This window comes from Colias croceus, chromosome 13 (assembly GCF_905220415.1).
Source record: "Colias croceus chromosome 13, ilColCroc2.1".
Lineage (NCBI taxonomy): Eukaryota > Metazoa > Arthropoda > Insecta > Lepidoptera > Pieridae > Colias > Colias croceus.
Window position 1 is genome coordinate 6410718 of NC_059549.1, and position 12631 is coordinate 6423348.

The 12631-nt window shown below is 30.6% G+C and overlaps 4 protein-coding genes across 8 annotated transcripts in view; 2 read left to right on the forward strand and 2 right to left on the reverse strand.

Moving 5' to 3' along the window:
* Positions 1-2870, forward strand: part of LOC123696980 (monocarboxylate transporter 10-like) — a 97290-nt gene extending 94420 nt beyond the window's left edge. For all 5 annotated transcript variants that reach the window (XM_045643384.1, XM_045643385.1, XM_045643386.1 and 2 more), the window contains one exon: positions 2497-2870. In XM_045643384.1, the coding sequence (XP_045499340.1) occupies positions 2497-2730 (234 nt within the window). In that variant the 3' untranslated portion in view covers positions 2731-2870. The remainder of the gene's footprint in view (positions 1-2496) is intronic.
* Positions 1361-4204, reverse strand: LOC123696982. The gene has a single exon (XM_045643390.1). The coding sequence runs from the start codon at positions 4066-4068 to the stop codon at positions 3625-3627; it is 444 nt and encodes a 147-aa protein (XP_045499346.1). The 5' UTR covers positions 4069-4204; the 3' UTR covers positions 1361-3624.
* LOC123696981 lies at positions 4204-9869 on the reverse strand. The gene is made up of 7 exons (XM_045643389.1): positions 9659-9869; positions 9374-9453; positions 7080-7237; positions 5906-5977; positions 5320-5458; positions 4553-4671; positions 4204-4362 (listed from the first exon to the last, which is right to left on the reverse strand). The coding sequence occupies exons 1-7, from the start codon at positions 9709-9711 to the stop codon at positions 4210-4212; spliced, it is 774 nt and encodes a 257-aa protein (XP_045499345.1). The 5' UTR covers positions 9712-9869; the 3' UTR covers positions 4204-4209.
* Positions 9870-11044: 1175 nt separating this feature from the next.
* Positions 11045-12631, forward strand: part of LOC123696822 (DNA mismatch repair protein Msh2) — a 36390-nt gene continuing 34803 nt past the window's right edge. Inside the window, exon 1 of the mRNA XM_045643193.1 lies at positions 11045-11288. Within this exon, the coding sequence (XP_045499149.1) occupies positions 11252-11288 (37 nt within the window). The 5' untranslated portion in view covers positions 11045-11251. The remainder of the gene's footprint in view (positions 11289-12631) is intronic.

Consider the following 12631-nt stretch of genomic DNA (forward strand, 5'->3'; position numbering starts at 1 on the left):
ACCTATTTAAATCATTCTTATTATAGGTATTTTTATAAACATTTCCCTACCCATCCCTAAACTCGTACGTTTATTCGTATTATTAAAACTTCAAGTAATTATCAATTAATTTGTGTTTCAGTCGTTTGTTTCATCTTTCGGTGTCAAGTTGCTATCGTTTGCGTTAGCGGGAACTACCTATGCGGGTTTTCCTTTGAAAACGCGGGCGAAGCCGCGGGCGGAAATCTAGTGAATAATATAAATAAGAAAACATAAACATTAAGGTCTATACATATCGCTGCAGTGCTGATACATGTAAATATGGCCCTTATGCGTCGCAACGACAATAATTGATGACGTCACAGCGCAGTAGTTTACTATGCAAACATAGTTTTTCAGTTAATTATTGCAAAAATTATCAAAATTAAATATTTTTTTTTTGTAATTGATAGAGCAAATCGGGAGCAATTTTTTTGCAAAAAAAATTTTTATGAAAAGTGAATATTTTTCATTCTATAGGGAAATCAAGTTTTCAGTATTTGGGTTTTTTTTAAAATTAATTATAAATAAACTAATAATTATAGAAGTGGAGCAATTACTGATTCTGATGGAGCATTTAAGGAGCAATTTTTTTGCAAAAAAATTTTTTATGAAAAGTGAATATTTTTCATTCTATAGGGAAATCAAGTTTTCAGTATTTGGATTTTTTTAAAAATTAATTATAAATAAACTAATAATTATAGAAGTAGAGCAATTACTGATTCTGATGGAGCATTTAAGGAGCAATTTTTTTGCAAAAAAATTTTTTATGAAAAGTGAATATTTTTCATTCTATAGGGAAATCAAGTTTTCAGTATTTGGATTTTTTTTTTAAATTAATTATAAATAAACTAATAATTATAGAAGTGGAGCAATTACTGATTCTAATGGAGCATTTAAGGAGCAATTTTTTTGCAAAAAAATTTTTTATGAAAAGTGAATATTTTTCATTCTATAGGGAAATCAAGTTTTCAGTATTTGGATTTTTTTTTAAATTAATTATAAATAAACTAATAATTATAGAAGTGGAGCAATTACTGATTCTGATGGAGCATTTAAGGAGCAATTTTTTTGCAAAAAAATTTTTTATGAAAAGTGAATATTTTTCATTCTATAGGGAAATCAAGTTTTCAGTATTTGGATTTTTTTAAAAATTAATTATAAATAAACTAATAATTATAGAAGTGGAGCAATTACTGATTCTGATGGAGCATTTAAGGAGCAATTTTTTGAGATATTAATAATTAAAAAAAAAAAACTTTCCGCGCTAACTTCCTTCCGGTTACAAAAACGTACCTATGTTATTAAAAAAAGGTTATCATACATGACATAAACAAAAGAGTTGGTATAATGCATTTATTCTTCAATACAAAAAAAATAATACAAATTTAAGTGCTGAGTAAATAAGTCATAAACACCGTTAAATATAATGCGAATACATTTTGATAAATGCTACAATATAGATGAATTATCATGGATTGATATAAAATTATTATACTACTATTAAAAAAAACGTAAAAGTATGATATAGTTCATTCTATTTAATAACTAACATAATCACTTTCATCACAGTAAATTGCTTAGCAATCAATTTTTTTGGATATTTCAGTACCGTTTTTAATTTTTATACAGATCATTATATCCTTTTTTATCTTAATAGACCAGAGACACTTTTAATGAGATGTTTATGCAGTCATAAAATAAAAATAATCGTCAATTTCATTTTTACAAGAATTTTGCCTTATGTATATCTTGAAACCCTCATATAGTCAAATCTATACAGTAATCATTCTAATGGATACCTACCTCATTTGACAATAATTTAGGACACATCAATATACAAAAAATGTATGATATTAAGTACCGAGAGTCTATTTTATACAAATCGTCTCTTATAAAATTAAAAAAATGAGGGTTAAAGAAATAATTACAACATTAACAAAAGCTAATTAACATAATAATTGATATAAAATTTCATACAATATGTATAAATACCGTCAATAATTTGTTAGCAAGTTTGGAAGTAGAGCACTTAAAAAGTCAAATGTGTCTGTAAAATATACTAAAGAAATCAAAATATTATTTACTTAACGACAAAATTTTGAACATTATACATAGAATAACTTCGTTATAGATGTATGGAATGGATTTTATCTTAATAATATCTAAATGTAGGTACTTAGTTTTATAACAATATCACTTCATATTATTTTGGTAAATATAGTCATAGCAACATAAATCTTAGATTAAGTAAATAAATCTGCATCTTATAGTTTATGTTTGTTTTTAAAATGAAGTTCTAGCTAGCCATGAACATTTACAATGACGAGGTAAAGCGAATATAAAGCCAAATAATCTTAATAACATACACGGATAGTATATCGACTTTCTTATCAATAGGATGATTTATAGAAATAGATGTACTTTCCAAAAATATTACAGTAAGAAAATATTTATCGACTCTCATTACGATTACAGGTGGAAAACTACCTAATGCTGAGTGAATACGAAAACAACTTGATAGCCGAGTTGCCGAACATAAACGAGCGTCGCGGCCGACGCTGGTCCATAGTCGTAGCTAATTCAAATTCGCAACAGCAATCAAACCAGGACACAAACACCCCAGAACACAGGAACTCTATTAAATGGAAGAAAAAGTGCCATAACGCTAACAACAGACTGATAACCGTGATCAACGAGGCCTCCTTGTAAACAACTAGTGAAATGTCGAGACAATAAATAGAAAATCACCTTAGTGTAACACGACCTATTTAACCTCATAATTTATTTGATGTGTGTGTGTATAGCATTTGTGTATTGTTCATTATTATTTATTAAATTATTAAATAAAATCTCGTTTTATTTGTTTGTGATGAAATGTCTAGACACCTAAGAGTTTTCATGTCTTTACAAATATTACAATGTAAAAGGAATTCCGATGGACGGAGCGAACAGAAATTTTTATAATTGCGAAACAAAAATCTTTATTAATTAGCCACTCTAATAAAGAGTGTTGTCTATCATAATCATGTCAATTATAATCTCTGATACCTGAAATGCTAAGAAGCATATATTTATTTCTTATAACTAAAAATTCCTCTAACAATGAAAAACATAGCACAACAAAAATGTTTTCTCGGATGCTCTCAATTCCTGATCAGTCTTTCTACATGACTGACTTATAAAAAAGGTTCGACCTAAATGGACGTTACCATGATACGATTATTCATACCCTTTTTGAACTTTACAATACAATGTTTTCGTTTCACTACAATAAGTACATATGTAATGGATACTTTAAAAATATTAAATCCCCTAAATTATACAACCATTACAAAAATTCGAATATTAGTTTTGTAATAGGCTAATCATTGGTATAAGGGCCCAGAAATTAACTTAGTTTATCTAGATTTTACTATGAAATGAAGTTTCATAGTAAAATCTTTCATCACAATAATTTATTTATGTACATAAAACATGTCATAATCCGATTGTATAAGGAATCATCACGCTAACATTAGCATGGTACATATATCTAGGACTTTATACCAACATGTCAACTAGCATGTATATTTATTGTAAATAAAATTAAAAGGAACACAACTATCATAACCGCTGCGGCGCGACAATATCCTCTAAGAATTGTGCGAAACAACGCATCGCCTGTAAAATCGCCGCTAGCAGTATAGAAAGCGATAAACTCACCAACTTCTGACTATCCGACTTTACAAGCTCCTTGTTCGCAACAGGAACTAAACGGTTAGACTCTACGCTAAGAATACTTGAATTATCACAATCGACGCTATACACATTTGTACCTACCTTCCTATCCGGTTTAGTTTCGACATCACATGTCACGTTAATCACTATGAAATCGTTAACACACTCATTTTCCGTGTCTGTCACACACACGTTTCTATTAGCGACGTCGCTGGAACAGCTCGGAATCTCATTCCGTTGCACAGCACACGTATTTAGGCACTTAGTTACATCGTTATTCACTACATTATTGTTCACTTTGAGGGAGTCATCGTTTTCGCCGGAGGACATGCCACTATCGTTGTCCGCGAGGTCCGATTGCGACGAGAAATGATGTTCTAGTATAGTTATTTCGAAATTCGTATCGTTAAAGCTGCCGTAGCTTTTCGACGCTTTCGTGGTCACCGTGCCTGGAGTAGGCACGGCCTCTTGTCAGGAGGCAATACCGCAAGGAACTATCCTCTTTATAATTTTGTTATTTATTGTACTTGAGGCTTGCTCTGGTACCAATAAGGCGTCTACGTCGTCGATTGACGGGTTGTTCAATGAACACGCGTCATCTATAAGCATATCTGATCGTAGCCCCTGAAAGCAATTGGAACAAAAATTATACAAATATGTTTTAAGTGATCGACTCAAAACAAAAGTAAATCATAAACATTTATTGATTAAAGATATTTTGAATTGTTATTGTTAAGCTCAAAAATAAAATGACTTATCAAAAGTTATTATTTCGTACAATGTCGAAATGTTTCCTGCTATACTTAATACTCACCTCAGAAAAATATTTATATTCCTTTTCATATGATAGTATAAATATACAGAAAATAGTTGTCAATACATAGCTACTGAGGGACGTGATTACATTACATATGTACATTCCACTGGAACCATCTGCAATATTAAATAATAATAAGTTAATTCGTCAATTTATAAATCTAAGCATAACAGATAAATGTGGAATTCGGTACATAAGAGCGGTTGCAGACTAGCGTTTTACACGCGCGTACAGGTTTCTGAAGCGCACGTAAGCGCGTATAGGAGTGCCTTTAGTCACACACTCAACTCATACGAGCGTTAACACTCTTCTAACCTCATATAATCCATGTTGATACAGACACGACACTACCAGTTCAAGCGAATACGTCGAAATATACCCGTTTTTACCAGTCAAGCTTTTTTTGAAGCACGTATAATGTAGCGAGTAACTGAGTAAGCGCGTATGTAGAAACGATAGCATACGCGCAGAAAAATACGCTAGTCCGAAATGACTAACGAATCTATGACAATTCAATCAATGCTTGGTAGACATCTAAAAAATTGAACTAAACTAGTTATTTCCCTAAAATTATATCAAAAAGTTTAAAACCTGGCAGTTTGGCGGTACAGAATAAATTTGGGGAGTTTGCGTGAATATTATGTATGATCTAATCTTATTTTATCTATACCAAGGATTTTACAGACAACCTCTTAATAAGATGTATTGAAGGCATTTGAAAGCTACATCTATACTGAGTATAAATCAATAACATATTTATTTACCTTCTGGAATTAAAACAGAGATAATTCCAAAAATTGCCATAATAACTAGAAATAGGAAGCTCAAGTTGGCCAGACATTGTCTCAACACCGTTAATCTCTTCTCATAAAATAATGTAGATATATAAGTTGTAAGGAGACACTGAAATAATAGAAAACATAATATATTAAAATTAGTTAGAAACTAATCAAATACGAAATCCTTGCACACCCTTAATACAAATGGTGCATAGTTAATAATAATTAATATAATAGATCTTAATTATTTTTTCTTATAATAACTCAAAGTATCGTACTTGAAATTAATCAGCTTTTAATAATGAAGAAAAACTGCAATTTTTAACATTCATAATGGGAATCTTCTGAAAATATATATTTAAGAGAGTGCCCTACACATAATGCAATATGTTAATCATATTATTACACTGCAGTTTTGCACAAAATAATATCAATAATGCAAGATATCTTATAGATAAGTATTATCCAAATAATGGTTAGTCATTTTGTTATCAACTATTAATTTATACTTATAAATTAATAATACATAGTATCAAAATAATATTATTTTGATAAAGTATAATATTCTCACCTGTAACCACATGTACAATGTCCCAAACCCACATAAAAATATATTGAGTGCTTTGAGAGAGTGTTCATCGCCCTGAAATACGAAATAGATATTAATGAAGTATATTAAATAAATAAATAAATATTATTAACACATTTAAGATGGATCATTTTCTGTGTCAGGGATATAAGATTCACAAATTGAGATTATAAATTATAATTCCAATGATGCAGGCGCGGTCCCAGCCTGACATTTTGGGGGGGGACACGCAGCTGGAAAGGTATGGAATCCCCCCCCCCCCCCCCCAACCGTACTCGCCAAATATCGTATTCACGTGAAGAAGAAGTGATAAGCAAAAACTTGAGAAAATCGTACTCGATAAAATAGAAAAAAAATTCTTATACTGTACAATATATTATAAAAAAACCGGCCAAGTGCGAGTCGGAAGCCGTTAGCTGCAAATTTTCGCAAATTTCAACATTTGCAAGGGATTGCGAGTGACTCCGATTTGCACCAGTTTTTTATATATTGTACAGTATAAGAATTTTTTTCTATTTTATCGAGTACGTTTTTGGGGGGGGTCATGTCCCCCGTGACCACCCCCCTGGGACCGCGCCTGCAATGATGCTAAATGCACACATGTTTCTTGCATTTATTAATATCTATACACATCCTAGTAACAAGATAGCATTAATACACCAAGAAAAGTGTTATAACTCATTCTTTGTTGCTATTTTTAGAAGCAACAACACATCATAAATTTTATTAACAATGATGCATGTTTTTTAATAACTTATCATGAGGTGACCCATTTCTTTGATTAATATAAATGATTATAAAAAATGTATTTAAAGCTCATTAATAGGAGCACACTTATAAAAAATAAGAGTGTATTATAGTCCAGAGTTACATATTCTTCAAATGGATGCAAAATCATTGACCTTGTTTTGAAATTGTGGTTAACCAACATCTGAAATGATTAACCTCAATAAAGGAATTACAAGATCATATGTAAAGCTATTGAATGCATTATAGTAATATGTATTTTCAGAACATTCTCACCCATACCAATGAAAATGAACTCTTTCAAAACATACATGATATAAATCCATTCCTTTCAAAGGATGTAACATGAATGAAACAATGAAAAGAACATAGCAAGCCTGAAAAAACAATTACTTTATTTCTTTCTTACCTTGAATAGAAATAGAAAGAAATAACCTAGGAAGCCCAATGAAAGGAGAGATGCACAGAAGGAAGCAATCCTGTTAACATATGAGGTCACATTTGGATTTGGTGTTAGTGATCCTAATATATGAATATGCTGGTATCTGTCATATAGAATTTTTCCAGCTGAAAAAAATTGGTTAGTATGATTATGTCACAAATATATTAAGTTAAACATTCTAGTTTGACTTAATGCATAATAGATACAGTGGTGGTCACATAATTAAAGACACTAAGAGCATTTTATACTACCCAAGACACTTCTCTCAACATTTTTTTTTACACTACCATTGGAACTTGTTATATAATTTTAAAATATTCAGGTATGTGTTGTCTAATGCTAAACTAAATTTTATCTACAAAACTTGTCGGTTTGTTAGATTTTATTCGGTTCATCCTTACTACTAGCAGTTTTAACCTAGCAAAGGTCTGGCCACATAATTAAAGACATTAGACTCGCTTATAAGAAATATAAAAAAAATATTATTTTAATGAGATTATTTTTACAACACAAAATACCTGACGTATTTACAAAACATTTGTACACTTTTCAATATTTGGTTGCATGTCCTTTGGCAGTAATGACGGATTACATCTCTTGGGCATGGAAGCAACTAATTTTGTTCAAGTTGCATCACTAAATTGGTTCCATTCTTCGAAAATGTTTTGCAAAGTTAGTCGATGTTTGATGATCGCTTTGCCGCGACTTCTTTCTTTCTTGATTTCATAAGTTTTCGATCGGATTTGAATCCGGACTGTGAGGGGGCCAATCCAAAACAGTTACAGATTGGTTCCTTAACAAGCACTTCACTACTTTTGCTGTGTGCTTGGGATCATTATCGTGTTGAAAAGTCCAAACAAGAGGTAAATTTTCCTCTGCATAGGGCAGCATGGATTGCTCTAAAATATACTTGTACTGGAATTTATCTATGTTGCCTTCTGTCTTTTTGACAGGTCCAACACCAAGTCCAGAAAAACAGCGCCACACTTTGATATTTCCACCCCCATGTATGACTACTTTTTAGAGTATCTTGGATCCATTTCCTTATTGAGATGGCGTCTTACATATTGTTTTCTGACAGAATTAATCATATTAATCTTAGTTTCATGCAGAAACAGCACATGTTTCCATTCTCGTTCAGTCCAGTGTTCGTATTTTGTAGCAAAGTGAAATCTTGCCTTCACATTTTGTTTTTTCAAAAGTGGTACTTTCCGAGATACTCTTCAGTGCAAGTTTTCCTCACACAGTCTCCGTCTAATTGTGCTTGCAGACCCCCCTTCAAGCCTGCTGCACCATACAACTCTGAACTGTATCAGTTCCGACCCTTTAAATGGATCTTTTTAGCCAGCAACACCATTTTTGAATCTTTCGGCCGAGTAGTTTCACTTGGTTTTGCTTTTCTGAGTACGTTTTCGGTCGTGTGGAACATCTTGACATATTTTATAGCATTCATAACCATATCCTTGAAACAGTTTAATTATCATGGAAGTTAGAAATATTTTTTCTTGCGGAGGAGTCGCAACTCTTGTTTTTAACCATAGTAATTGATATTAAAACTATTAAACGTATGAATTTTAATTTGAAAAGTTAAAACTAACCAAAAAGATTATAGTGTCAACGATTTATGAAATTACGAGCCAAAAGGAAGTAAAGCACAATGCTGTTTCTTTTTATTTATAAAAAATTGTAATTTGTAAATTATCTTCAATTAAGTGGCCAGCTATACGTACGTTAACAAAGTTTGTGTTACATTCCCACAGAGAGCAAGTGTCGAAACTAACAAGGAATATAACTATTTTTTGTCCCTCATTTTAAAGAACATATTGTCTTGTATGGTTTAATAAAAATAATACTAGATTAAATACCTTTTTCAGATAATTGTACTTCCTAATGTAAATCTTTTATGGTCAATTCGGGGGTGTCTTTAATTATGTGACCACCACTGTATGTTTAAAGATTTTATTTTGTTGCCCATCTGTATCTTTCTAAATATTTGATAATACTATAGATCTATAATAATCGCTGTAATAACACTTTCCTGGATTTCTATAATTTGATTGAATATTATTTAAAAATCATTTAATAATTTAATGCATTATAGTTATTATTTTGGAATGTTATAATATGTTAAGGATGACTTTTGATTAGTAGAAACACAATCACACACTTTAGGTAATAGATCAATGAATAAGATTTTAATGATTACAGATTAATAGACCATAACATTATTTTACATAATACATGAAATAATTTCCTCTCACCAAATGCTCCACTGATTATGTATAAACAAGCAAGGCCAGTGTCTAAAGAATTTGTTTCTTTCGCAATTTGAGAGCTAAGCCTGAAAAAAACAACACTGTAATTTGTTCATTTGAAAAGTGAAAGGTGGATCTCGAAATACAATTATGAGATAAATATTATATTTCTTTAGGTTATAATTTCAATTTAAAAATTAAAAGGTTTTTATAAATTTAAAAGATGCCCAAATACCATTCATTTATTGTTTTTAAAGATATAATGATCACTTAGAGAAGTAATCTACTTACGATAGTATGAATGTAGAAAAAAATACGATAAAAGCACTTTTAAAAATTAACATATTATTATTAACTCCTATGTATTCAGATTCAATATAAATAGCGGAAAACTACAAAGACAATTGATGAACACACAATAGCAATAGATTTATTTTGATTTTTGTTTAAGCCCAGCTGATGATCGCAAGTTCGGAATGTCACTGTCGGTTTGTCAGATCTCAAAACTCAAAAGTCAACCGACCAACCCGCGCGCCGCCCGGCGCCCGCGAACCCATAACATCAACAGATAATATCAATATCAATCAATATTTTGTTATTTTGAAGGAATTCTAAACATTCTGAACCTAATTTTGTAAAAAGTCACAACTTGGAAATGTGTAACAATTAATTGGGTTTAATAAGTAATTTAATGGTTTGAGAATTGTGTACGGATACTTTTTATAGTATATTTATTTATTTATTTATTTAAATACTTTATTGTACTGTCAACAAAAATTACAAAAAGAAAACTTATACTAAAAGAAGACACAGCACAGATGGCGGCCTTATCACTTATAAGTGATTTCTTCCAGGCAACCAACTAAAGATGTGATAACATAATAGAAAAAGGAGGTGGGTAAAAAGTATACGCAAAAATTATGTAATATAATACCAATAAAAAAAATACTAATAAATATACTATAAATAATACATAGATGTATAGGTAATAGATATCATACATATAAATACGTATATACCTATAATTATAAATACATACCATAAATAAAATAAATATTATATTTTATACAATAAAAGTTTTAAAGTGCTTAAAAAAAAGGCTTAAAACTACGATTTATACATTAATGGTTCTCTTGTCTTTAATTATTTTATACTGTACAAATTATTTAATCTTGGGCTTAAAGCGTGCTCTACACTCGCTCGCAATTCTTGCTGTGAAAACACGCCGCGATTCGCGCCGTGCACTTCGCGTTGTCTCCACACTCGCGATGCCTCGCAGCTTAGATCATTTAAATTGCAAGTTGAACGAGCAGCTGCCACATAGGTAATATTAGCTGCATAATTACATAGTAATAGTAATCCACTTAAGACGCATATCGCTAAATTTACTTATCTCTTTTATTTTTTAAATTTTGTTATAGTTAAGGTATAATTCGACATAATATCTAGAAACCTGTACACCGTTTTGATATCCAAGATACAGGCAACAGCCTAGTTTGGTTCTCCTGTAATGTAATGTTTAAATTTTTTATTATATAAAGATTTTATTTATTATTTTTTTTTATTATTTTATAATTATACGACAGCTCAAGTAATTCTGTGGTCGCTGTGAAGTTACGTGTTTTATCTGTGGACTTTCCCGCAAATTTTGTTTTGACATTTTATTTGAAAAATCAAAAATGTTTTTTGATAGATTTATACAAACTATACAAAGAAAGAATTATACTGGGAACATAGAGGAAGACTGGGAATCAAGGATTTTGCATGTAATTTTAGGAACATTTGAATCAATAGATAAGCAGAAAAAATATATCACTGGAGCTATTTTAAATAAACATAATTTTTAGAATAGGAAGAAAGAAGTTAATTCTCTAGAAATAAAAAATGTCTTCGTTACAACCTATACAAGCTTTGAATTTAGGTAAGAATGCCTTTTTATCTTATAATAACAGTATTCTATTGGTTAAAATAACAGCATTCTACTTTATACTATTAGAAAAACTTGTTTCGAATTTCGATCTTTTATTAAACATTTGGACAAATTTTACATTTATTTTAAGTTACATATCGTCAGTGAAGTTCTAACAGTGCGAAAGTCAAAAATGACTGTTTTACAGGAGAGCAAAATAACTACGTAAAATTTAAGTTAGCTACATTTAAGGTATACATAATTCGGAAAAGTATTTAAAATTAGTTTATTAATGATATAAAACAAGTTTTATATGAATAAAATAATATTATTAAGATTTTAACGTGACTTCTGCGGTGTTGATTAAAAATTGCTTGGACATACGTTATGTTTCTAAAGCAGAGTAGGTTATTTATAAAAACTGCCATCGATTTTTATTTTTTTATTTTAATGGAACAAACATCAATCATATAAATTTCACAAGTAACATAACAAAACCATATACTTAGTAAGTAACTTTTAATCACCAGTTTTTCTTTAAAAAAATTAGTATGTAATTATTAAAAACTTATATTTTTTAAACAAAGTAATACCTACACATTTTAGTATCTTTAAATCAGTCAAATCAAAAGTTCGAGGTAGTAGATAAATAGAGTACTATTTTTGCTTATACCTACCTTAACAAATAAATCAAAGTATTCAGGCTTTGTTAACAATTAAAATAAAAGAGATCCAAGTAATTATTAATGAGGTAGAGAGTCGTAATAACTGTGGCAGTCGAAAGGAATAACGGCTTTCAATTCTTGTAAATGACGCCATTTGCTTTCAGCAATTTTTATTGCACTTTGATAAAGCTTTGGTTTGCTAGGTAGGTTTTCAGGAAACATTAACATTCTTCGTCGAGTTCTACCGCGAGGCAACTCTTGATACTCTGCATCAAAGCTTAATTTGTACTTAATTATTCCGTCAGGGTTATACTGCAGAACTTTCAAATCTGTAACTGTAGGGTCATTGGTCGTTCGACCTGGACGAATAGAGTCGTAAATAAAAGTAGTTTTTTGAGTGTAGTCATCGAAAAACTCGTAGCTCAGATACTCAACTATGTAAGGCTGCTTAGGTCTAGCCTCCTTGGAGAGTGCTGCATACTGAGAGGGCAGGAAGATCTCCTTATTTTTAGTTTTCTGCTCGATTGAACTATGCACTGCGTCACACTCCATCTGTGTATGGCCCTTTTCGAGGATCTTTTGTTCGATCACTACATTTTTTTCTATAGCTAGTTGCAAAAGTGCATTAGCAAGAAATACATTCCTATTTTGTGCCGTACAGCCATCAGAATAAAGAATGATAGGAACACA